The 27,383-nt window shown below is 34.3% G+C and overlaps 3 protein-coding genes across 11 annotated transcripts in view; all 3 read right to left on the bottom strand.

Annotated features, from left to right (window-relative positions):
- Positions 1–400: 400 nt before the first annotated feature.
- On the bottom strand, positions 401–9,116 carry LOC106069557 (uncharacterized). Of its 9 annotated transcripts, none has more exons than XM_056028282.1 (6): positions 8,608–8,743; positions 7,072–7,132; positions 5,885–5,994; positions 5,252–5,294; positions 5,005–5,085; positions 401–1,753 (listed from the first exon to the last, which is right to left on the bottom strand). In XM_056028282.1, the coding sequence occupies exons 3-6, from the start codon at positions 5,990–5,992 to the stop codon at positions 1,485–1,487; spliced, it is 501 nt and encodes a 166-aa protein (XP_055884257.1). In that variant the 5' UTR covers positions 5,993–5,994; positions 7,072–7,132; positions 8,608–8,743; the 3' UTR covers positions 401–1,484. The 9 variants fall into 9 exon arrangements, with proteins under 9 accessions (XP_055884257.1, XP_055884259.1, XP_055884258.1 ...); XM_056028284.1 differs by having other exon boundaries at positions 6,984–7,132; XM_056028283.1 differs by lacking the exon at positions 8,608–8,743 and adding an exon at positions 8,234–8,601 and having other exon boundaries at positions 7,072–7,094.
- Positions 9,117–11,849: 2,733 nt separating this feature from the next.
- Positions 11,850–14,696, bottom strand: LOC106069558 (uncharacterized). Its single transcript, XM_056028272.1, has 2 exons — positions 14,562–14,696; positions 11,850–13,195 (listed from the first exon to the last, which is right to left on the bottom strand). The coding sequence occupies exons 1-2, from the start codon at positions 14,614–14,616 to the stop codon at positions 12,216–12,218; spliced, it is 1,035 nt and encodes a 344-aa protein (XP_055884247.1). The 5' UTR covers positions 14,617–14,696; the 3' UTR covers positions 11,850–12,215.
- A 5,566-nt stretch (positions 14,697–20,262) lies between these two features.
- LOC106073196 (uncharacterized) overlaps positions 20,263–27,383 on the bottom strand; it is a 47,562-nt gene continuing 40,441 nt past the window's right edge. Inside the window, exon 7 of the mRNA XM_056028259.1 lies at positions 20,263–24,445. Within this exon, the coding sequence (XP_055884234.1) occupies positions 23,529–24,445 (917 nt within the window). The 3' untranslated portion in view covers positions 20,263–23,528. The remainder of the gene's footprint in view (positions 24,446–27,383) is intronic.

Raw genomic sequence — 27,383 nt, forward strand, 5'->3', positions numbered from 1 at the left:
CATGACGTGATTGATAGATGATGTGTTTGACAGATGATGTGATTGAAAGATGATGTGATTGATACATCATGTGTTTGACAGATGATATAAATGACAGATGATGTGATTGATACATCATGTGTTTGACAGATGATGTGATTGACAGATGATGTGATTGATACATCATGTGATTGACAGATGATGTGATTGACAGATGATGTGATTGATAGATGATAAGATTGACAGATGATGTGATTGACAGATGATGTGATTGACAGATGATATGATTGATACATCATGTGATTGATGGATGACACATATCAAAACAAACCGTACTGACCGCCATCCAATCGTCCAGTTAGACTTTTAGTCTAGTTTGCATTAATCTTAATCTCTTAAAGCATGCAAAAATGGCTTCAACTTCTTACAAGTATATTTATTCGAAATAAACAGATAAAAAGATTGGTAATACATAAATAAATACAACGTGGTAAAGATACACGATATATATGCACCCGCCGTTACATCAGATCTTGACGAAGTGGTCGTCCCCTTTCCATTAGGACTTAAACAGAAAGATTTTAAAACTCTTTAATCACATTTTTAGTCACAATTTTACAAGGTCATCTGTGGTCATCGAGAATTACATGTAAGTCTATTTGTACTTAAACTGAATTTCCATTTTCTTGGACCAAAAAAAATAAATTTATCTTATATTCATTAAGAAACTTTTTGAAATTAACTAGCTTTTTAGATATTAAAAATGTATAGTTTCTAGACATAATGATAATTTTCCTAAATTGTAAGTTGACATCTAAAAACAAACAAAGAAAACAAATTACACAACACGACCACAACTACTGTAATTTAATCCAGATTTTAAACTGCCGCTGTGGACAAGATCCGACCACCACCTCCAATTATACCCCAAACAGTGGACATGAGCTCCACTACTTCCTGGGCATGTACAAGTTCTATAGGTCAACCTAGTTCTATCACCCAACTTGAATTGATCTTTCCATTTACCCAGACTGACCTGTTTACAACATCCGTGGGGATGTGAGACAATAAAATTAAACTTGTGTCTGTCTCTGGTGTCAAAGTATTTGTTAAAAACCTTCCACCAAATATTTTCGTAATGATTGAACATTACCTTCAGTTTGCCTCCCAAATTTTTATTGCATGTCACGCCTTTCAACAAACAACTATCATACTTAATATTTTTGTCTACAAAAATGACCTGATCAGCACTTATCACTGGACTATCATCTGTGTCGTAAAACAATCTCAGTGTCGTGTGGCGGGCCTCAACGTCATCAAAAACCACATGCGTAGCTGTGACCACATCAAATTCCCACCACACATTGCTGGGTGTGACTGAATCTTGACATTTTCTACACCAGCAAAGTGTGTAATCAGCCTTAATACCGTTATCTTCTACGATGCCATCTTGAATCCTCTTTATATCAGACACCCATCCACTTCCTGTCCTAAAGTTTCTTGTGTCACTCATAAAATGGATATGGCTGAATTGTATCTGGCCAAAACTTTGGTCTGAGTGGACTCGTTATTTTAACGTCTATTCTTAGTGTCAAATCAGCCACAGCTTTGATAAGCTCAAACAAAGCAATATCTTGATACCCTTCAGGTAGATGTTTTAGGGTGAATGTAGCAACAGGTATAAACTGACTATGGCCTGGATTCTTCTTACAGCCTTCCAGATATTTGTGTAAATCCGCTTCTCCCACTTCCGACTCCTGAGCTTCATGTTCACCTGGAGAAAAATGTAAATATGAATGGGTCAAATATCAAAGTAATGTTGAGCGTTTATTCCGATATATAAAATTTAATTGTCCCTTTCAAACCTTGTGGTATATAGGGCAGATGATGTAAAGTTTATCTGTTTCTGTGGCCTACAGTTAACAAGGGTGTCATGTGGACAGCACAACGACCATCCGCCTTTACTTTTCCCCAACTAATGTCAGGTCATTAGAGCTGGGTGGACTCAGAGGCGCCGGAGGATCCCGAAATTGAAAAATCCCAGTCCTCACCAGGATTCTAATTGGGACCCCCTAGTTTACCGCGCCTCCATTTCGATATAAAGAGGATTATGAATATCTATATCTAAAATGTCTTCACGTTTTATTTGAACATATACATAGAAGAGGATCATGGGCGTATCCTGCGTGATCATCTAGTCGTACATTTGGAACACAAATAGAAAGCAGCGCCAGGGACCGAATTTTAAAATTTGAGAAAGTAGGGAATTAACGGGACGAAAATAAGTGACTGGACTTACCAAGACTTGAACCAGTGACCCTGGAAACGACAACACAGCTTAGCAGTTACTTACTCAAACGCTCGACCATCGGAATGTCCACGGAATGTCCAAAAAAAATAATTTTCTGGTTCAGAGTCATTCGCCTGTATGTAAATTACCACTCCCAGTGGCCAATGGTCAGATGCCCCGCCCCCCGCCACCTCGCTACATATGTGTTCACTAACAATTTCAACGAAGCCGACACAGTATGTATTTGTATCCATTTGTTTCAGCCCCTAGCTTCACATTTATATCTAAACATAAACATTTTAATTGCTCCATTCCTGAAAGCTTCTATATGTAGTCTTATATAATACAGACGTTATTTCAAAAAAGAAGATGATTACGTCCTACGCGTCATGCATTTAGTCATGCATATTAACCTATGACCTAAATTCTGCCAAGTCACTGGTTTTCCTGGCTAGCTCAGGCAACCCATTCCATGCTCTAATAGCACTAGGGAAGAAGAAGCATTGGTACAAATTTGTCCCAGCATATGGAATGAGGAATGTGCCTTTATCTTTGTGTCTTTCTGAGTATTTTAGAAAATTTTGTTATTGTATTTGAAGATTATTGTTCAGTGTTTTATGTATAATTGCTACTTTACTTTTAAGTCTTCAATCCTAAAGGCTTTCTAAATTTAGTGATTTTACTAAAGGTGTTACTCTAGTCAAACGTGAATATTCGTTTGTTATGAATCTCACTGCTCTATTTTGTGTCTGTTCCAGTGCATTTAATTAGTCCACTTGTCATAATGAGAGAGACACATTTAGATAGAGACACATTTAGATAGAGACACATTTAGATAGAGATACATTTAGATAGAGACACATTTAGATAGAGACACATTTAGATAGAGACACATTTAGATAGAGACTTTGTTTGTCTTATACATGTTTGTGCTGTATTTTCCAGGGTCACTGGTTCAGGACGCAGTCCCTTATTTTCGTCGCATTTAATTCACTACTTTCTCTCATTTAAAAACTTGGTCCCTGGATCTGTTTTTTAAATTTATTATTATTATTATTATTTCTTTTATATAGCGCTACTTTCATGCTTATAGCATGCTCAGAGCGCTTCTGGTCCAATCTCATTTGTCTCAATATGTATGTTCATTCATCTAGTCATGTATGCTAATTAGATATATAAGCTCTACTGATTCTGGTAATCCAGTATATGCTTTAGTGGCACTATGAAGAAGGATTACTTGTACAAATTCGTCCTAGCGTATGGAATAAGAAAGACGCCTTTATTGTTGTTTCTATTACACTGCGTTTTTTTTTGTATTTGTATTTGTAATTTATGGATAAGTGTTTAATAAATTAGATTCCCCATTCAGACCTTGTGGTCTATAGAGCAGATGATGCAAAGGTCTTCTGTTTCTGCGGCCTACGGGTTAACAAGGGTGTCATGTGGCCAGCACAACGACCAACCGCCTTTACGTTTCCCCAACTAATGTCAGGTACTCAGGGGCGCCAAAATATTTCGAAATTTTAAAAATTCAAGTCTTCACCAGGAATCGAACCCAAGACCCCCTGTTCGGACTGCATTGCAATTTTTTTCGGTGTGTGTATTTTGTCCTTAAACGTCATTAATTTCAGTGATTTCAGTAACTGTATTACTCTATTACTGTATTACTCTATTACTGTATTACTGTATTACTGTATTACTCTATTACTCTATTACTGTATTACTCTATTACTGTATTACTCTATTACTGTATTACTGTATTACTCTATTACTGTATTACTGTATTACTCTATTACTGTATTACTCTATTACTGTGTTACTCTATTACTGTATTACTCTATTACTGTATTACTCTATTACTGTATTACTCAATTACTGTATTACTCAATTACTGTATTACTCAATTACTGTATTACTCAATTACTGTATTACTCTATTACTGTATTACTCTATTACTGTATTACTCTATTACTGTATTACTCTATTACTGTATTACTCAATTACTGTATTACTCAATTACTATATTACTCTATTACTGTATTACTCTATTACTGTATTACTCTATTACTGTATTACTCTATTACTGTATTACTCAATTACTGTATTACTCAATTACTGTATTACTCTATTTCTGTATTACTCTATTAATGTATTACTCTATTACTGTATTACTCTATTACTGTATTACTCAATTACTGTATTACTCAATTACTGTATTACTCAATTACTATATTACTCTATTACTGTATTACTCTATTACTATATTACTCTATTACTGTATTACTCAATTACTGTATTACTCAATTACTGTATTACTCAATTACTGTATTACTCAATTACTGTATTACTCTATTACTGTATTACTCTATTACTGTATTACTCTATTACTGTATTACTCTATTACTGTATTACTCAATTACTGTATTACTCAATTACTATATTACTCTATTTCTGTATTACTCTATTAATGTATTACTCAATTACTGTATTACTCAATTACTGTATTACTCTATTACTGTATTACTCTATTTCTGTATTACTCTATTAATGTATTACTCTATTACTGTATTACTCTAATCAAATGTGAATATCCTTTCTTTGTTATTTCCACGGCTCTATTTTGCGTCTGCTCTAGTTTCTTTCTTTCTTGAGCCCAAACATTTATAGTTTAACCAAGTAAAACATTTTTTTTTAAAATAAATCACACTAAGAAAAAAACAAAACTAAAAATTTACCAATACATTGATTTCCATATGGCTGGGTATTAGACAAGTCATAAGTGGCTTGTAATTCTGTTACAATCTCTTCTGGATGAACTAAAATATGCAAAAACAAAATTTGAAAAAAAAAATGTAAAAACAACAACATATACCAAAGAACCTTTTATAGTTCTCTAACAATCTATATTAAGATCACTCTTAGTATTTTTACTTAAGTCGTGTTTTTTTTCTGTCACAGACAAATAATTCCATGTATAAATACCATTTCTGGATATTTCTTTATGACTATAGGCGTCAGAATCATCCTAGAAATAAAAATAAAAAAATATATATATATCTTTAAGATTAACAAAATAGTATTGTAAAGCAATATTCAAATGTAAATTTAAACTCTTTAAAAAGCTTAAATTGAATTCTTACTGGCTATCGCACGTAAAAAGGGAAATGCTAAAGTTCATTGTTAAGAAGTCTCAGTGAGACTGTGTCACAGCCTCGTTTGACATTGAGTGTTATTTATTCACCTTTGGTTTAAGAAGGTGAAAGCTAAACTTTTATCTTTTTTTTTTAATTTGAAAAATTATAACTGTCAAACCAGAGTTTTCCCAGTGTGACCAACAATGTAGTAGTAATTTCCCAACGATATATATCAATTATCAAATTTTCTGGGAAAATTGTTAGATCCTGTTTTGCAAACCGTGTTTTTGTATGTATTTACATCATGTCCGTAAATATGTGACTTAAATTTATGTTTTGTAAAAATAGTTTTAGAAGTGGTACTAGTTAAATGAATGACACATAAAGTTTCGCGATATCACTAATGGCTTAACCGTTCCTTTCTGTTTTTGTACTAAACTAAACATTGGTTGGCATTACTAAATGAACTATTCAAACTTACAGTCTCCGTCTTCAGCTTTGTCCTTTGGTTTTCTTTGACTTGAGTTTTTCTTTTGCGTGTTCGGCATTGCGGCTTAATCTCAACACGGGTGATGGATGAAGAATTCATTTCTGACAATTAGATTTAATGTAGTTTTTTTTTTTAAAGTAATGAAACTGTATTGGATAACTAATATTTAATTAAGCATTTTTAAAATTAAATTAATGCTCAATTCGAGATTAAACCCAAGCTGACGGCGACATACGCATACCGGACATATTAGTCATTTGCGAACATTAAGCTGGTGCTAAATGTAACTCAGCAGACAATGACTAAAACAGATTTCAAAAGTCACTTACTAAAAAAAGAGTCACAAATCCTATACCGAACGCTCACTACCATGTATCGAGGTTGTGACCGGATCTCGAATGAGGTTTGAGTGACATGTCCTCCAAAAGCGCGCGCGCCTTATAAGTAGCATTAAAATTGCAGGACAATAACCAAGGAGGACACAAACAAGGATGTCCTAGCATAACTTGGCGCCCCACTTTCATCGAGGCTCTCAGACTAGTTGACTTTACTTAATGAAGAGATCTCTGTCTCGACAGGTCTGGGGAAACCCAAAATTCTCGACCTGTATGGCGACATTTATGCACTACGCAAGACAGCAGGGTTTCTGTACAGGGCTTTTGCAAGAGATGATTTGAGCCTCTCAAGCCCTGACTCTAATGGAGTTTGATAATGATGATGATGAATGAAGAGTCTGCAAACATGGATAAACACCCTTTTCTATGTAGACAGATTTTCGTCCAAAGCAACAAAAAGCCATGCTTAAGTAACCATAAATCTAAGAGCGAACGACATTAGACCAATGCGTACAGATGAGCTGTGCATGCGAACGTAGAAATAGAGTCTAATAACTAACAAATCTACTGGGACGGCCTATATTAACAAACAAAACAGGGTATTTAAATCGACCAGATCTACTCTTGATTGACAAACAAAAATTCGCAATAAACATTGTTATCCAGTACCACTGCCTCACATTGCTAGAAAATCTTGATGTAAAAAGAACACTATGTGAAAATCGTATCTTAGAGATTAAGCGACTTGCATTTACATTTCAATTGCAATACAAACAATATTGATTTTAACCGAGGAATTTCGACAACTGATCATCAAAGACATCTTCGGGGCTCTGAACATAGCTGTTGCCTGTTAGAGGGAGTTTCTGCTGCAGAGCTGCCACATCATTAGGAAATGTTGATGCTTAAAATAAAACAATATCAAATTTTGTTTATCTTCAAAGAAAATTGATCCTAACAATGTCAGAAAATGACTCTTCATTCATCTCTGTGATACAAATAATGAAAATAAGCAAAATATTTTTAAAAAATAATGTTAAAAAATAAAAAGGTTTTCTAAAGAAGAAATGCTACGACCTTAAGACTATATCTATAAATAATAAATAAGTTACAAGTAAATTAATGACTAATTAATTCATCTACATTGTTTATTGATTAATGTTTTGTTAGGTACAATAAATAATTGTTTAAAGTATCAACTTGATCGGAAAATACGTAAGTTATAAATAGCATTAATGTAAATAAGAGGACAAAACTCAACAAATTTAGCCATATCTGTTAATACTGAAGTACTAGTTTCCCTTGTTGATATGTAACAAAATATTTAATTACCTGAAATTAATTGTCTAATTGGTTACTTTCTTATCGATTTATTTCTTGTATATGTCACGATGAAAATGAATTATTTGTGATTGATTATTTTGTTTGATACTGAAATAAGAGGAATCCACGACTATCTGGATGTATATATGGATTTAATCCCCTTATTACTATTATCCCTTCTTTATCTCCCACTTTCCATTCTCGGATCAAGTAGAAATTTTGGACACTTATTCATAGTCAATAACAATACATAAATAAGCTACCCAATTAGTTATTCAATTATTACTACAAAATTAAATTCGGTTAATATGACAGAAAGACAATTAAAACCTGCCATTTTCTAAGAAATTAACGGCTCTTTCCCTTAGAATTTTTTTTTTTTTTTTTGGTGTTGTTAAATTTAATATCACCATATGCTGGATACATATTTAAACTCCATAAATCATTAACTTTCAATTATTTAACAAACATAATATTTAATTACACAACTTTAATATAAATATCCTTGTATTCTAAGTTAGCTGAACCGTAATACGTTAAGAACAAATAATTATTTTTCAAAATATATAAATTATTAAATTGATAGACAAAATGAGGGTGTGTAGGGCACAAACCTATACTTATTTACTTATATACTTTGTTAAAGTTCTAAATATGGTGAACCAAACAGCTGTCATCATACCTTCTATCACATATTGAACAATACACACATATATCTGAAGAAACACAAACGTTACTAACGTTAAATATTCAACCAATCAAAAACGGACGTGTGTTCAAAACGTAATTTTTAGCATACAGAGTCAAATGCTAAATATGATTTTTTATTGGTTAATTAAGGGAGCCTGTACACGTCATTCATTTGTTTATCTGTAATATCTCTGTAGAGACGCAACTAAGGCGACTGATAGTGAACGCACAGTTTGACGACAAATATTCAAAGCGAGATAGTAGCTTAGATAGATTGATAAAACAATAGTTGCAAAGCTTTTATAAGATTAACACCTATAACGTTAGTAACTGAGACTAGTCTCATTCCATTTCGAATAGACACACTATTATTGGAGATGGTCGAGTTGGTTTGTTTACATGTATTTCAGTATTGCACACGTCTAAATTGTCTGTTAGCAATACGAACTCAACATCAGTAATACTACGAGCACAGAAAGAGGCATATTATCTCATTATCACAAACTCAACAGACCTATATTAGACATATCATATCGTTACTAAGTAAAACTCGCAGCAATAAAAAACAATCAGTAATACCCTGTTTGGGGGTAAGTAATTTAGGAAATTCCCGATATGATATATTTATTAAACACATTGTAAAATTCAGTAAACGGTGATAGAAAGAAAGACAGAAAGGAAGACAGAAAAGAGGATAGAAACGCGGACAGAGACGAGGATTAAGCCTTACAGAGGAGGACACAAAGATAAAAAAAATAAAAAATTTTAGGTATTCCCTTAAAAGTTACACCAACACTCTTCATATTTGTAGAATAGGATTGGCGGTGATAAAATAATCTCTTCTTCCTAGGCATCATTTCAGGAGTGGGGAGGTTACTCCACTTGCCACTCCGAAAAACTGCGCAGGTATTTCTTAGACATAGCGAGTTTTTTTGGCAAAAGTTTATCTGTCACGTATTTTGATTGGAAATTTTCCCCCCTTTCCTCATCGATTCTCTAACGATGCCTTGATTAATGAAAGCGTTTTTTTTTAAAGAAAAAAAAAACTCAGATACTGAAGGAATCTAATAAACGGGTTTCACATAACAAATATTCAATATACTACCACAATTCATAAATATTGTTGTTTAATAGATACTAAATAATGCAATCATATGCACAATGGTATAAACCGTATATATTTCATATGTAACTTACATTCGTTTTGTCATTGATATCTATCAAAATTTGTAATTCGTAACACTTTCTCTTCGTAATTATTTACCACATTCTGGTGGAATCAACGCTGGTATCGTCAGTTAGGAGAGAAAGAGTTAATAAGGATTGTGTATTTAAAAAAAAAGTTTAGAAAATGATTTAACTGGATTCAGAAAATAACGAAGTGAAATCCGGGCATTGTTACAGTCATGGCTAATTTCTGCCAGACCGATGACACATTCTCTATTTGTCATGCATCTGGTAATCTTAAGAATTGAGGGTATCTGTAAGTAACAAAAAGCCGCTATCATTTCTATGTGGTCTCTCTGTCTGTTCGACCGTCCGGATTAGATCGCAGAGATAAGAGGAGATATTGAAAATCCAATATCGGGATATTTTAGATTTCACAAAGTTTTGATGCAACGGCAAAGCTAATCGTTGTTGTTGTTTTTTTTTTGTTGGTAATTGTAGCACAACAACATTCTTCCAGATAAATCTTTTCCTTCGCCCCCCCCCCTCTCCACATACACACACTCTTTCACAAAGAAAAATTACGTAAACAAAAACAAAACAACAACAGTAAATGAAGATTGGAGCGTTGCTATAACAATGACGTGCGTTTTACAAAATCAACCGAACCGAAAGATCTCCAAACGCACCAAATGATAGCAATTGTGATTTAGATTTATTAGAAGCCTATTTATTCACTTTCTTCACGGGTCAAAAAATGGATATATATTCCTTAATAAAAAGCTGAGCTAAGAATCAGTCAATACATATAAGTGATTTAAATTACAAAAAAACTTCTTTTTACATGAATAAACTTTGATATAAAATTTAAAATAAATTTGATAATTGATTAACATATAATGCTTATTGATACTTAAAATCCTAATTAATAAAAATTGCAAATTAATATCTATTTTTTGGACGCCTAATTTAATGCAACTGCTCATTATATAAAACAAAAACAGCAGGAAGTAAATTAGATTACTTAATTGGATAACTATTTCGAAATGTTAGTAAAAAAAGAAGCCACCAGATCCAGAGCCCAAAAAGCTAACCAACGTTGTTTTAATATAAAGTTTTCCAGGACCATGAACAAGAAGCTCTTGATAAACTTACTTGCATAGACTATTTAAAATGATGTACATAGAAAGAATTTTTTTTAGAGATTATAAGCAGTTTGTTAGTTCAAGGGCAAGAGGAAATCGGAACAACAGGAAGTCAGAACAAAAGGGGGGCATCCAAACAAGAGGACATCTCATCCAGAGGACTCCAGAACAAGAGGATATCAGAGCAAGAGAACATTTGAAAAAGAGGACAATAAAATAAGATTGACATCAGAAAAAAGGTCATCAGAACATGAGGACATCAGAACAAGAGGACACCAGAACAAGAGGGCAGCATAGCAAGTGGGCATCACAACAAAATGACATTATAACAAAAGAAAAGCAGAACAAACGGACATCAGAACATAAGGACATTAGACCAAGTGGACTTCAGTAACAACAGGACTTCAGAACAAGAGGACATCAGAACAAGAGGACATCAGAACAAGAATTTATCAGAACAGGAGAACAAGAGGACATTAAAACAAGAGGACATTAAAACAAGAAGACATCAGAACAAGAGGACATCAGAATAAGAGGACAATGCGATCACACAAATAAAAGGATCACAAATAAATAGACTCAAGAATGTTTTATTTCCTATTGTTCAAATTTTCCCGTGAAAGTTCTACCAGAAAAGAGTCTTCTGTTTTCTTACTCAAATTGTTGCGTAGCTCTGACAGTACGAAATGGGTAAAACCGTTCCATTTATTTTCAAAGGGGCTGAAAAAAATGTATTAAATTTGCTTTTGTTTACAGATATATATTTATCTCTACTTGTTTAACATACAAACTAGAAAAAAAAATACTTTGTAAAAAAAAAAGTTGTATCAATTAGTTTGGATCAGTCATGCAAGAAACCCAAAAAAAGATCTAGACTAACAAAATTAGATATGAGCGATTAGAAATGTTTTAACTAATTGTTTTCGTTTAGCGTAATTTCATGCCAGCTTTCTCAATACTCTACAATCCTATTACTTGTCTGGACCTGTTGGAAAGGGTTAGGTGGGAGTGGGGTGGCGAAAGACGTGTATATCTGGATCGTTGCTTTTTAACTCTTTCTCTCCTAACTGACGATACCAGCGTTGATTCCACCAAAATGTGGTAAATAATTACGTAGAGAAAGAGTTAAATGTATTTATTTTCAAAATATGACAACATCTTGAATTCAAACTCGAGGTCTAAGGATGCCCCACGCTCTTCAAGCCAATATACGAGAATACAATCCAATATGAAAATAGGTTTTATAGTTATTTATAGTTATTTATTTTTTTTCCTACAAACAATAAAGAAGACTCATTCAACTTATACCACTTTATTAGTCAATGAAAATTTCTTTCCCTTGTTTGAGATACACACAAGAAAATAATTAATTACAAATAGTCAATTATTAATTGGTTAATTTTTTTTTTGTTGATTTTTCTGTTCACATATTAAAGAAACAATTGTGCGAAATTTCAGCTTGATTCGAGATTGGGTGTTGAAGAAATACCGTATACTAACATTTTACCAGACATACTGATAGACTAGGTGAGTTGATATCAGCTTTGTAGACATTTAACAAAATCCCTTAATCAGCAAAATACTTATAATAAACCTTTTATAATAACTTTTAATAATAGGGAAAAAATAAATCAATGTATGGTAGTAGATGCTCTACTGTTACTACTTAGGAACAATTGGCGCTTCCTCTGGAATTTCACACAGAAACCTTAAATTTTCACCAGTTACATAACAAGGAAAGGTTCTGTAAAGCCAATTATTTCCTCTATCTAACCACAGACAATTATTATTGACCTGATTTTTTGGCTCATCTTTTGCCCAGGGCAGAAACTTTGAGTCTTTTTTACTATGTATGTGGGTCCAGATTCCATCATTTTCTGGGTCCATAAGGCCGGTAAGGACAAAATCAATCCTGGAATCATTGGCTAAAAGTAATTTTAGGAAATTAACAATAAAGGTGTATTCGTCTGTGGTGTCGATCTCTGCCAGATAACCGCCATAATACAAACACGTGGCTTCGGCTTGATTGACTTCATTAGAAAACTGTCTTCTAGATAGATAATATCTTCTGCCTTGAGACTGATTAGAAGCATGAAATAGAGAATTCTTAGATAGTTGTTTCTCGGTACTAAGCTTGTTAACTGATTTCTGTAGATCTTCGTTTAGAGAGGTGTATTTTTGCTTCACTTCTTTAAGAGAATTAACAGTATAGTAAGTTTCTTTTCTGAGGAGAAGAAGTTCATCAACAACGCTTTTGATAGATGGCTCATCCGTCTCCACACTGGCGTAAGCTGTGGCGGAAATCTTGTTAAAGTTGGTGCTTAAACCTCGAGCCTCACATCTGTACTTGCTGGCGTCACGGTAGCTGGGATTGGGCCAGGTGAGACTGATGTGTGATGCTCCGTTGATTCCGATAGATCCTTCAGGGACGTTGCTACTTTTTAGTGAACTATTCCTGTCATTGTAATTGAGAATAATAAGTTCCTCGAACGAGTCGTTTCTTGAGGGCGACACACGGGAGAGTACTAGGGAATAAATTTGCAGCATCTGTGGGACTTTGTTGTCAGTGATGGAGCAGTTGACCACTAGGCTATTAGTCAGTCCAGGCTTAATTCTACTGGGTTGCACATCAATAACTAAAGCTGTAGATTAAAAAAAAATATATGAACATAATATTATTATCATTATTATTATTATGTTAGAAACGAACTAATATTCATTCTCTGGCGCTGTAAGGGTCGAGCGTAGAGAAACAAAATTCATTGTAGTCCCTTTAACAGCGTTCACTTTTTGATGATGTGGCAGGTTTGCAGCCAGTATCGCCCTCTGACAGGCAACGAGAATCTTAACAGGGATGTTAAGGGCCTTATTATTATGTTAGAAACGAACGAGCATTCATTCTCTGACGCCGCCAGGGTCGAGTTTCATTAATGAGAAACAAAATTCATCGTAGTCCCTTAAACAGTTTCCACCGAGGAGTTTTCTGGTGATGTGGCAGGTCTGAAGCAGTACCGCTCTCTGACAGGCAACGAGAATGTTCCTTGGAATGTTAAGAGCCTTGAAGGTATCTGTGAGGTCAGTTGTTTTTATCCCCCTCGGTTTATATAACAATGGGGTATATTGTTATTTTGAATAACTTTCATAAACGTTTAATCTCCAAGCCTAGGTTCCCATAGTTTCGTTGTTTTTCCAATCCGATTTTTTTCTTTAATTATGTAGCAGTGGTACAACGTCAATAATGGTAGCGGTTTTTTATTATTATTATTATATACTATTATTACTACTACTATTATAGTATAAAGTAATTAATTTAAGAGTGTACGACTTGAATTCAAACTTGAGGGCTGAAGACTCATTATGTGAATGCACTAACCACTGTGCCAGGGAAGTGCTTATAAAAAAAATATAAGGTTTTATAGTTATCTATTGTTGTCTGTATCCGTATGTGTAAACTATAGAATATGCTTTTCTCTATGTCTATGCCTCTCTGCTATAAGTCTCTCTCTCTGTGTCTGTCTTTCTGCATTTGTTCCTTTCTCTTTGTCCTCGTTTATTTGTCTTTTTATTTCTGCCTCTTTATGTCTATGTCTATGCCTCTCATTCACTGTCTCTGTACATCTGTTTTCCCTCTCTCTCTTTCTGTCTCTGTCTCTTAGTCTCTCTGTCTCTATATCTTTGTCTCTCTCCTCTCTTAGCATCTATTAAGATAGATAGATAGATAGATAGATAGATAGATAGATAGATAGATAGATAGATAGATAGATAGATAGATAGATAGATTGATAGATAAATACATAGATAGAAAGATAGATAGATAGATTGATAGATACATAGATAGAAAGATAGATAGATAGATAAATGTATAGATAGATAGATAGATTCATAGATAGATATATATTAGATAGATAGATAGATAGATAGATAGATAGATAGATAGATAGATAGATAGATAGATAGATAGATAGATAGATAGATAGATAGAAATTACATTTTTTTTAAAACGTTTACCTGCTTGAGTAGCTATGATTAGTTGATAAATCAAGACTAATGAAAAAGCCACCATTTTCCTGAAGCAGGAGTGTTGCCAACTCAGCCTCGTTTAGGAATATGCCCCATGTCGGTCTTTATAAAGACACACCATAGTACGTAATGCGCTAATAATTAGTACTTTCATCTCGAACGTCATTAGTTTGGCAAGGTTTTATGTCAGCATTTCTCAATCTGTGAGTCACGATGGCCCATGGAGCCTCGGTTTGGTCTATCCGCATAAGACACAGCGCGGAAGAGCCTCACACTGTGTACTTCGTCATCTTGTAGTTTTCTTCGACTCAACTCTTTCTTTGCACTCACACATTTATCAGCTTCGTAGATGTGTCCATGTCCGAAACGGCCTTTAAAGTCAAGAAAGACACTTGCTGCGACATTAAGCTCTATAACCTTGTTACGACATTAAGCTCTATAGCCTTGTTACGACATTAAGCTCTATAACCTTGTTACGACATTAAGCTCTATAACCTTGTTACGACATTAAGCTCTACAACCTTGTTACGACATTAAGCTCTATAACCTTGTTACGACATTAAGCTCTATAACCTTGTTACGACATTAAGCTCTATAACCATGTTACGACATTAAGCTCTACAACCTTGTTACGACATTAAGCTCTATAACCATGTTACGACATTAAGCTCTATAACCTTGTTACGACATTAAGTTCTATAACCTTGTTACGACATTAAGCTCTATAATCTTCTTACGACATTAAGCTCTGCAACCTTGTTACGACATTAAGCTCTATAACCTTGTTACGACATTAAGCTCTATAACCTTGTTACGACGTAGCTAAGCTCAAGTTAGAGCAGTACAGCTCAGAGAGTTATTTGCTTATTAAGGCGTAACTCTGACTCTTTACCCCAGTGTAGATTCCATTGTCTCTCTGTGAAATTTAAGAATTAAATAAGGCTGCCCAGACTTTTGGAAATTGTAAAAAAAAAAAAAACAGTCATGTTTTAGATGTTGAAATTGTTTTATGAGTATCTGTAATGATTTTCTTTAGCTAAGGGAGTGAATGTTTGAATATTAATTTATATATGTCAAGTGGGTTAACAAATTAAACAAAGTGTGTAATTAAAATCTCTAGAGGTCTGACGCTAGAGCGTTGGTGTTGTTTATGGTTATTAGGTGCAGCGTTTCTAGTTAACTCTTTCTCTCCGAAATTATTTTCCACGTTCCGATGTAATTATTAGTTTTGCTCATTTGTGTTTCACTACCCTGTTATGATTAAACTTCAATAACTTATTTGTATGTAATCAGGGGATGTTATATTTAGTATATAATAATAGAAGAATGAATGCTCTTTTATATATAAAAAATTTAAGTTTATATAACCCAAAATTAATTTAATGGAGTCCAATCAACGTTTGTATTCTCATTAGCAGAGAAAGAGTTAATATGTGAAAGCAAAGCGAGGTAGCTACTTATGGACCTCTTGGTTCCGTGTTTCAGAATTGAAGATTATTACATCCTAGTTCAAACCAATAATATAAGCCAGCGTTTCTCAAACTGTGGGTCATCCTGACTAAAATTTAAGGGTTATACAGTAAATTGTCTGGTGTGAAAGCTGTTCAATGACTTAGAAAATTGTATAAAATAAAGTATATACATTCATATCATTTGAAAAGTTATCTTTTAGAAAAAAGTAGCAGAGCTGTAAACAACCAAATTCAATTTTTTTTTAGTATGAAGCAAAAAAAAAAATATAATAAAATAATAATAATAAAAATAATTTGAATGATTCAATTAAGAAATGCAGTTTTATCATTGATATACAAGATTGTGCTTTTAGTTTTCCGTATTCGAGAGAGGCGTCATCCAAACTATCGATTCGAATATTTTCTAAAAAGAGAGTTCAAAATTATTAAAATGCAAAATTTAAAAAAATGTGTTGTGTGTGGTTCTTTTTTTTTTTTTTTGTTTAAATAAACTCCCATACATTATCAGAATATATATATTTATATGCATATGTAATATATATTACTTATGTATGTTTTAAATTCCTTTAGAAATTTTTTTTAAAATTATACTTTTACACCTAAATCGACTTTTTTTTTTGTGTACGCGTTAACCTGTGGACCAGGCATAGATATGTATTCTGTAATGTAGATAATAAAGTTTAGGTCATGTCATGCACATGCAGCGATCGTGACCTAACTATGTCACCGTTTGATCTGAACACTTCAAAGCGATGTTCAAAATTCGATTGAACAGTATATTCGATCGCGCAAAGACATATGTGAAACGGTAGGCGTAGTCAGGGTTTGTAAAAAGTAGTGTTCAGGACCTGGACATATATATTTTCAAATTCAGAAATATATTAAAAAAAAATTCCTTGAGTTATATATTTTGACTATATTTGGTTTTACGAGAATAATTAGACTTAAAACTTTAAAAAGCCATCAATAGGTTTCATTGTAAGCTTGTCCTCTTTAAAAACTGTCCTATTTGAACGATTTTTCATTTTTAATGTATCCACTTTTAAAATTGTAATCCTTTAAGTTATCCGCCTTTAAACTTGTCCTTTTTAAACTTGTCCTCTTTTACACTTGTCCTCCTTTAAACTTGTCCTCTTTTACACTTGTCATTCTTTAAACATGTCCTCTTTTACACTTGTCATTCTTTAAACTTGTCCTTTTTTACAGTTGTCATCATTTAAACTTGTCCTCTTTTACACTTGTCCTCCTTTAAACTTGTACTCTTTTAAACTTGTCATCCTTTAAACTTGTCCTCTTTTACACTTGTCATTCTTTAAACTTGTCCTCTTTTACACTTGTCATTCTTTAAACTTGTCCTCTTTTACATTTGTCCTCCTTTAAACTTGTCATCCTATAAAACTTGTCCTCTTTTACACTTGTCATCCTTTAAACTTGTCCTCTTTTACACTTTTCCTCCTTTAAACTTGTCCTCTTTTACACTTGTCCTCCTTTAAACTTGTCCTCTTTTACACTTGTCATCATTTAAACTTGTCTTCCTTTAAACCTGCCTTCCTTTAAACTTGTCCTCTTTTACAATTGTCATCATTTTAACTTGTCCACTTTTAAACTTATCATTCTTTAAACTTGTCCTCTTTTACACTTGTCATCATTTAAACTTGTCCTCTTTTAAACTTGTCATTCTTTAAACTTGTCCTCTTTTAACTTGTCATTCTTTAAACTTGTCCTCTTTTACACTTGTCCTCCTTTAAACTTGTCCTCTTTTAAACTTGTCCTCCTTTAAACTTGTCCTCTTTTACACTTGTCATCATTTAAACTTGTCCTCTTTTACACTTGTCCTCCTTTAAACTTGCCCTCTTTTACACTTGTCCTCCTTTAATTTTGTCCTCTTTTAAACTTGTCCTTCTTTAAACGTCTCCTCTTTTACACTTGTCACTCTTTAAAATTGTCCTCTTTTACACTTGTCCTCCTTTAAACTTGTCCTCCTTTAAACTTGTCCTCCTTTAAACTTGTCCTCTTTTACACTTGTCATCATTTAAACTTGTCCTCTTTTACACTTGTCATCCTTTAAACTTGTCCTCTTTTACACTTGTCCTCCTTTAAACTTGTCGTCTTTTACACTTGTCATCATTTTAACTTGTCGTCTTTTACACTTGTCATCATTTTAACTTGTCCTCTTTTACACTTGTCATCATTTAAACTTGTCCTCTTTTACACTTGTCATTCTTTAAACTTGTCCTCTTTTACACTTGTCCTCCTTTAAACTTGTCCTCTTTTACACTTGTCATCATTTAAACTTGTCCTCTTTTACACTTGTCATCTTTTAAACTTGTCCTCTTTTACACTTGTCCTCCTTTAAACTTGTCGTCTTTTACACTTGTCATCATTTTAACTTGTCCTCTTTTACACTTGTCATACTTTAAACTTGTCCTCTTTTACAGTAGTCATCATTTAAACTTGTCCTCTTTTAAATTTGTCATTCTTTTACACTTGTCCTCCTTTAAACTTGTCCTCTTTTACACTTGTCCTCCTTTAAACTTGTCCTCTTTTAAACTTGTCATTCTTTAAACTTTTCCTTTTTTACACTTGTCATTCTTTACACTTGTCCTCTTTTACACTTGTTATTCTTTAAACTTGTCCTCTTTTACACTTGTCCTCCTTTAAACTTGTCCTCTTTTACACTTGTCATCCTATAAACTTGTCCTTTTTTAAACTTGTCATTCTTTAATCTTTTCCTCTTTTACACTTGTCATTCTTTAAACTTGTCCTCTTTTACACTTTTCTTCCTTTAAACTTGTCCTCTTCTACACTTGTCATCATTTAAACTTGTCCTTTTTTACACTTGTCATCCTTTAAACTTGTCCTCTTTTACACTTGTCCTCCTTTAAACCTGTCGTCTTTTACACTTGTCATCATTTTAACTTGTCCTCTTTTACACTTGTCATCCTTTAAACTTGTCCTCTTTTACACTTGTCAACATTTAAACTTGTCCTCTTTTAAACTTGTCATTCTTTTACACTTGTCCTCCTTTAAACTTGTCCTCTTTTACACTTGTCCTCCTTTAAACTTGTCCTCCTTTAAACTTGTCCTCTTTTAAACTTTTCCGCCTACACTCTTGTTCACACCTTAAGCATACTATATGCACACTTTATGCACTCTTTTTGTCAGCGCCCATGCAGATATTTTTCGTCCATTATAGCCGATAAGTATTTCTTTTGTAGTCCGGGAGATCAAAACTAGCCAAGTATTTCTGTGCATTTGTAACTCACCTGTAACTCATTTGTGACCACAGGAGACTTCTAATTAAACTAGTTGATTCCCTTTTCAATGGGACGAACTTAACAACACCATAAAAAAAATATTAACAAAAACGCGTTTCATACGAGCAGATAAACTACAAAAGTTCAGTGGCTGCATATGTTTACTTTGGCGCGTGGACCATGTGTCACGGACCGCATTCACGCAACATCTATATTCGCCATTGTTTTAGAGAGTGTAGTATTGTCTACACAATCTCATGACATGCACATATTCAGGAGTGGCTATAAATGTATTCCAACACACAGCTTGAGTACCCTGATGAATGACAGCGCTGTAAATATTGTAATTCTTTTAAACTTGTTCAAATAAAAAAATTAACACAATTAGAAATAAACAATAAAATTTAAATTAAGTGATTAATGATTACATGAATATACAAAGACAGTTAATAATAATAATAATAATAATAATAATCTTTATTATCCGTAAGGAAATTTGTCTTACAATTTGTGCATTACACCAAACAAAAAAAAACATTATAACTATAAGAAACCAAAGTGTACATTCACACCTGTCTCAAATGTCCTTAAGGTCCGAGAACGTCCGGTTCCCTTTTATGGACCTCTTGACCAAGGAAAGGATTTTATCCATGCCAGGATGAGGCATCGGCTCTTCACCAATCCCTCTGTCCGAAATCCCGCCTTATCCGAATACAATACAATGACATTTATTACTATTATTTATATAACTTTGTGTATTAAGAAATTGTCACTGAGAAATAATCTTATAATAGAGTTATCCTTCAAGACGTCATGAGGTACGAAACATGTATTTAATCAGTACTTGTAGGCTGTGTTATACACATATTGTTAGGCATGGGCGTAGCCAGGATTTTTTTTCGGGGAGGGTTTTTGGGGGGGGGGGGGACTTCAACCCCCCCCCCCCCCCCCGCGGAAAAAAAATTATATATATATATATATGTGTGTGTGTGTGTGTACATAATTAATCTTTATTACATTCTGACCCTTTCGGAAGACGTTTATTGTTTATTGTAGACTCCCCGCCCTTGGTCTTGGGGAGTTCGCAGCGCTCCTTAATCGCGGGGCGAAGCCCCGCCGCCGAGCACTATTTCTGGTATTGAAAGCCAACAAAATGCATATTCTGAGGTATCTACAGTGCATTATATTGCTTTAAAAAGTTTTATTTCAAAAACCTAATGTGCTATTCTTACTGACTTAGACCCTCGCGCGCCGTTCGGCGCATTTTCCGGCAAGCTGTTTCCGCAACTCTTATTTTGCGTAATTCATTTTGTGTGAGAACATGTCCTGCAAAACCTCATGCGACGCTCTGTCACAACCTTACTAAGGATTCGACTCCCAGTTCGGCATATGATTTCTTTAATTTAGACCCGATCTCTATGACTGACTCCTAAAATCTGTCTTAGCCATCTTTGTTGAGATACATTTAATGATTTTCAATTTCTTGACTACGCTCTTGGAATTACATGCCTGTATTTCGCTTTAGATTTTATATCGAAAAGGAAAGTTTTTTCGTCAAATCATCTGTTGAGGGGTTTTAAACTAAGAAATCTCTGGAGTTTTTTTGTTTTGTTTTTAATTCAAAACCCCATTTAGCTACGATGATAGAATTTGGTGACTGTAGTTTGCTTTAAAATAATATTGAAGAGAGAGGTTTTCAACTCTAAACGCTCTGTAGCGGAATTTTAAACTCAAAACCCTCTGGAGGGGTTTTAAACTTTAAAGAAAAAGCCATCTGGAGAAGGGGGATTTAAACTCAAAACCCCTTTGGCTACGCTCATAGAATTTTGAGTGTGTAATTTGCTTTTTTTATATTGAAGATGGGGTTTATCGTAAATTTTGGAGGGGGTTTTAAAATCAAAATCTTCCTCAACTGTGCTGTTGGAATTTGGGGATTGTTGTTTGCATTTTTTTTGTTTTGTTTTATAGAAGAGAGGGATTTAACTGCAAAAACCTCTGGTAGGGGGTTTAAAATTCAAAACCCCCTATAGGGGGTTTTAAACTCAAAGCCCCCTGGTAGAGGGATTTGTATCTCAAAACCCCCTGATATCAGGGTTTTTTAAATCTCAAAACCCCCTGGTAGGAAGATTTAAGCTCAAAACCCCCTGGTAGAGGGTTTTAAACTCAAAACTGCCTCGGCTGTGCTGTGGTAAGTGATGATTTAGTATTAAAATCTCACCTAAAATAAACAAAATCAAAGCCCCCTGGTAGAGGGTTTTGTATCTCAAAACCCCATGATAGGGTTTTTTAAAATCTCAAAACCCCCTGGTAGGGGGATTTAAACTCAAAACCCTCTGGTATAGGGTTTTTAACTAAAAACTGCCTCGGCTGTGCTGTGGTAAGTGATGATTTAGTATTAAAATCTCACCTAAATTAAACAAAATCAAAGCAAAAATCAGTCACTTAATTCCGTCCCCCCCCCGCAAGAGGGGGGATTTCATTTCGGGGGGGGTTTGAACCCCAAGAACCCCCCCCTGGCTACGCCCATGTTGTTAGGCGAGCATTACTCACCGGCTCAGCTTCTAGTGTTTTATTTATTATATTATTACTTCCTGCAACTGGTCATATAATTTGTTTAACCGTTAACCCCTGTCACAAGACGCGAGCAGTGTGCTGGCGCCTGCTTCAACTGGTCGTTGTCTGGTGCGGTTCTGGAGGCCCGACTGTTGACGCTGGAACTGTGTATGGATCGTTAGCCCTGTCGCGATGTAGCTCTACTTGTATTGTTGTTTGTGTATATAACTCACATATACACATATCAAAGAACACCAGAATGATAATTGAAACAGCGTAGAAATGTATTAGAAATACAGAATCATCCACAAAGATATATATATATATATATATATACATCAATGAAACCAACAACCAAAACTATGATATCCAAATGACTTTTAACTTTAGATTAAAATAGAAGTTTAGTAGAAAATATTAGAATAACAAGAAGCGGGAATATTACCCTATGCTGTAAAAAACCCACGCCGACTACCGCTTTGTCCCCAAAGTCCCCTTTCTTTTTCTTTCCCAATGATAAATAAATCTGTTTGAATTAAATAAAACTAGTCGACAGGCGGAGTAGCGTACGCCGCTATTTTCCATGGCCGGTCTTAGGCCACTGCAACATATGCGACCGCTGTGGGCCCCCACTGTCAAAGGATCCGCTCTTTAATAGAACCCGCGCTAATTCAAGGTGTATAAATTATTCAATTAAACCATATTATAACTTATAACAGATTTTCCGCGCCCTCCTGTCAATTTACCAGGAGCTCCTGGAAATCTCCCGAAATTACAAAATATACGAAAAAGCCCTTAAAATATAAGGAAATATATAGACAAAAATTGTAATTTTGGCGTGTCAATATGGAAAACGCCAATCCGCGCGATAAATAAAAACGGCATTATGCATTAGCCGTAATTGTGTAATCTGAAGAAAGAAGCTTCTTGCACCTCAAACTAATGAAGAATTACTTGAAGTCAATAATTCTCAAAGATAGATTCAAACATTTGGTAATTCTTGCTATTGAGCGTCATGTATGTATGAAACAGAATTATTATAATATACTGTATGACTTTGCTACACACAAGGAATAATATGCATAGACAAATTTATTTTCTAATACAAACTGTTAAATTTCACTTATAATCCGCTTCCCTACCCAAACTTGGCCCCGCGAAATCCGTTTCGCATAGGGCCCCACAATCGTTAAGTCCGGCCTTGCTATTTGGTGACGGGTGAATATACGGGTGAATATACATAGCAGATTACTTCTTCTCTTTCCATGACTTCTTGGTCACAATGGTTAAGTCCGGCGCTGCTGTTTAGTGTTTGTTAAATGTTTGATTGTAAAATGTTTTACATGTTTCGGATGTTCTTTCAGAGTTGAAGGACGAAGGGGGCAAGGATTGATAAATCCAAACGACAGGCAGCCATCCGTAGTGACCGTTGAATACTTGTTCTCCCCCCCCCCCTCTTGTTTTTTTCGTGGGGTGACCATCCGCAGAAATAAGAGATCGATCTTTCATTTACTTCTTCTTCTCGTCAAAACTCTTGAGCAACCAAGAGAATTATATATAGATAGATAGATTGATTTTACAACATAAATTATTGCAGTAAAAAATGTTTTTAAAACATTAGTTATTACGCATGGTAAAGTATACCACTTTGCGACTCTATTTTTCCCTTCTGTTTATGGGACTCTTTTTTTGCTAGTGTAGTTTAAACCTGATCGTAAACATCCACTATGAACCTGAAATATCGGATATCCCATGATTATGACTCTAGCCCCAACACAACCAGGGCATGAGCTAGCTGTGTAAGTAAACTTACAGTGTCTTTCACCTATTTTATATTTCTCATTCCAATGACCGAGACTGACCATTTTACAACACCCGTGAGGATGCGACACTGTAAATATAAAATTGTCATTATTGCCAGGTTGTCTAAAAACATTTATCTTATTTATGACTAATGCTAAATAGCTACTCATTTCCTCCAGCCTAGTTAGTGGTTCTCTCTTATCCCTGTCGCAAGAGACATAGACTAAACCACAAGAGTCTTCCTTAAATTCAATACTGTGGTCAAATATTTTCTCTAAAGTAACCGTTGGACTGTTTTCGTAATCATAAAACAAAGTTACCGATGTTTCTCGTGCCTCTGCATAGTCAAAGACTAAATTTGCTGCGGTGTTTATGTATATTTTCCACCAAATTTTACTTGGTTCGTCCGAAATTTTGCACTTGTAGCAAGGGCATTTCTTGAATGGATGAACTGTATCTGAACATTTCTCTACCCCGCGTATCACCCCGCTTCCTGTTCTCAAATATGACTGCCCCCTGGCGTCATACAAAGGATAAGGAATCTGAGTGTCATGCCAAAACTTTGGTCTGTATGGACTGGTCTTAGTGACACTAACTTTTACTACAAAGCCGGCCACTGCTTTCACGTATTCTACCATTTGTATATCTTTGTAACCATCAGGTAAATGTTGAAGACTGAACTTGTCAAGTTCCATAAAGTTGACATGACCTGGGTTTTTTGTACATAAAGCCTTACACATCTGTAGGTCAGTTTCTCCATTCTTTGTGATCTGATGCTCATGTTGACCTACAAACAGAGTTGTTTTTTTTTTAAACTTGTATATAATCTGTATTAATTATAATAAGTAACAAGTGAAAATAAAAAAGAAAAAGATAAAAGATTACTAAATATGAAATTAGTAGTAAGATCGCTCATATATACAAATTCATAAAGAGCGATAGAGAGAGAGATACATTTATACATAAAATATGGACAAGTAGATAATTTTAAAAGTCCTATTACCTATTATATGGGGACAGTTTTCCACACATTTGATATCTGACAAGCCTGTTAATTCACATACAAAATCTAAGGAAAAAAAATATTGCCTTAAAGTAGCAGTTCTTATAAGTAAAAAAAAGATAGATAAGATAATTTTTGTCCAATGAAATGGAAATTCAGTTTGAATACAATTGACCACTTCATCGTAACTACTGTAACAAAAACAATATAGATGCAAATACGAACAATATTCAAACACGAGACGCATACACACTCACAACCAGCGCTTTATATATCTATGTATGTTTGTACATAATAATAATAATAATAATAATAAATAATAATAATAAATAATAATAATAATAATAATCTTTATTATCCGTAAGAAAATTTGCCTTACAATTGTGCATAACACCAAACAAAACATTATAACTATAGAAAAACAAAATGTGCATTTACACTAGACTTATTCATAATTTAACTCACCAATAAAGTTTATTTCAATAACGATTTTTTTTTTACATTTTCGAGATGTGTGTATCAATGAGAAAAACAAATTCTTAATTTTTTTTGGATTTTTATTTCTTTCAAAAAGGTTACTTACCGTAAAATCAATTTTAGCTTTCAATCGATTATGAATGAATATTTTATTCATGAATTTAGAAAGAAAAAAAAACGAATTGCTTAGGCAACATGCTTTACCGCGTCTACTTTGTAAACTTGAGTTTTCATGAACCAATATTCCTAAATGAGGACTTGCGCATCATATTATTGGAAGTCCTAATAGCATTTGCACCACAAATAAAATCCACCTACTCGGCTCTCTAATTGCAATATATAAAATAATAATAAATCTTGTCTTCGAGTCAAAGCGTAATGAAGAATGAAGTGTTTCCAGTGGCAACGCAGCCCCAGTTGTGACCTACATATTTTGCCACATCCAGGGCAAGCAAAACCATTGCCCGCCGGTGCTCGGTTGAGATCTTCTTTACGTCGTTTACATCAGTCCTGGGCAGAGGATTTTCTTTTGGTCTCAAATGTGTATCCCGCGGTCTTTGTGAGTGACCTCCAGCTGTCTTGTTCTGAGGCCACATTCAACCAGATGATCTCTTCTATGTCAGCTAATGCAAATTGGCGTCTTAGCTGGTCTTTAAAGTGTTTCCGTGGGGCACCTTTGTTACGTCGACGCAATATAGAATTCACAATCACTCGGCAATTACGTCAATTAATATAGGAGTGATGGGGTATGGAAGCTTAGTGCTAAAGCGATATTGGTTTTGGGTCCAGGGTTCGGATGTCGGTGCCCATCATCTTTGACAGCTAGGGGTTCTATGGGAGTGCTGTAATCCTTTGAGACGTGGTTCAGGGTGGAGCCCCAAAGCAAATCGTTTTCTTGCATTCTATTAAACATGCCATGTCACATTAATTTATAAAATATAGTGGGAGAAAGGTTTAATACTGTAGTGTGAGTGACATTCGAGGCTCACGTAGCGTAAGTATGCCTTTAGGTGGCATTTTATATTAAGATTATCTTCACGTTAAGAGCAATCTTTTGTACTAGGCTTGTATTGTTTAGCAGAAGACGTCACCAGAAAGAAATCCCAGAACGATTACTAAACGCTTGTGGACATTTTACAATTTTAACATTCGTAAAACGAGTATAGTTGATTAGGCGGATACATATTAAAGTGTCTAATTTGTAATTCAATAATACTTTTTATTTAATAAATATTTATATTTATAGGCCATAGTTACTTTGAAAATATTTGTTAGAAAACAAAAAAAAAGGATACCTTAAACCCTCGCCATCGAAATGCGTCCCACATTTTGACAAAATGTAATTTAAATTAAGGGAAGTGTCGCCCCAGAAAAAGTAATATTAAAAAAAAAAAAGAAGTTCCTAATTAAGTAACTTAAGTGATAGTTCCTTTTGTTACTGAACTTCATTTAGTCTTGCAAAACTAAAAAATATGTGTTGGGAGAAAAGATGAAAATGAAGTTAACCTATACCCTTATTTTTGTGTATTTTAAGCAGTTTAACATGCACCCATTGTGAATGTGATCTACAGGTTCACAAAGCTGTTTATACAATACACAAATTCTCAGATCCAGAAATGAAGAAAAATGTTACAAAGAACACATTTCGTGATTCCAGACTCATTATTTTTTTTTCTGGTGAAAAAGGGGAAGGGTGAAATATAAACAATTAATCACATGCGGCTCCTCTCTCTATTTCATATGCATTTATTACTAATGAATTTATTTGATTTAGTGAGGGAGAAAAGGTTGATTATATACCATGGTAATATGATCTTTTATAAAAAAACGGTCCTTCGATGAACGGTGTGTGAATAGTGTCATGTTGCTTTTTTTTTTTTTTTTTTTTTTTTTTTTGGGGGGGGGGCTTTCTTTCATCCCTCTAACGGCCGTTTCCAGCCATGCGCAGATGGAGACAAACCTTCGTAGGTATAGAATTCCAAGAGTCCTAGACTCAACTCTGTTATGTTGACCTCATTCTGTCATAGAACGACTATGGTTCATCTTGTGGAGCAATTTTTCACGTGACTGTCGAGCCCTATTTCGAAGAGACAATCCCGTCCACATATGTAGTGGAGTGGATATCTTTTTAGAAAACACCGGCCACCTCGATATCCACGTGACCCTTCACCCTAGATGGCACCTTGTGTCCGCGCATGACAAGGCAGACCAACGTGGGCACTGTCCATTCGACCGGCATCTCTTA

The sequence above is a fragment of the Biomphalaria glabrata genome, chromosome 5 (assembly GCF_947242115.1).
Source record: "Biomphalaria glabrata chromosome 5, xgBioGlab47.1, whole genome shotgun sequence".
In the NCBI taxonomy this organism is placed as follows: domain Eukaryota; kingdom Metazoa; phylum Mollusca; class Gastropoda; family Planorbidae; genus Biomphalaria; species Biomphalaria glabrata.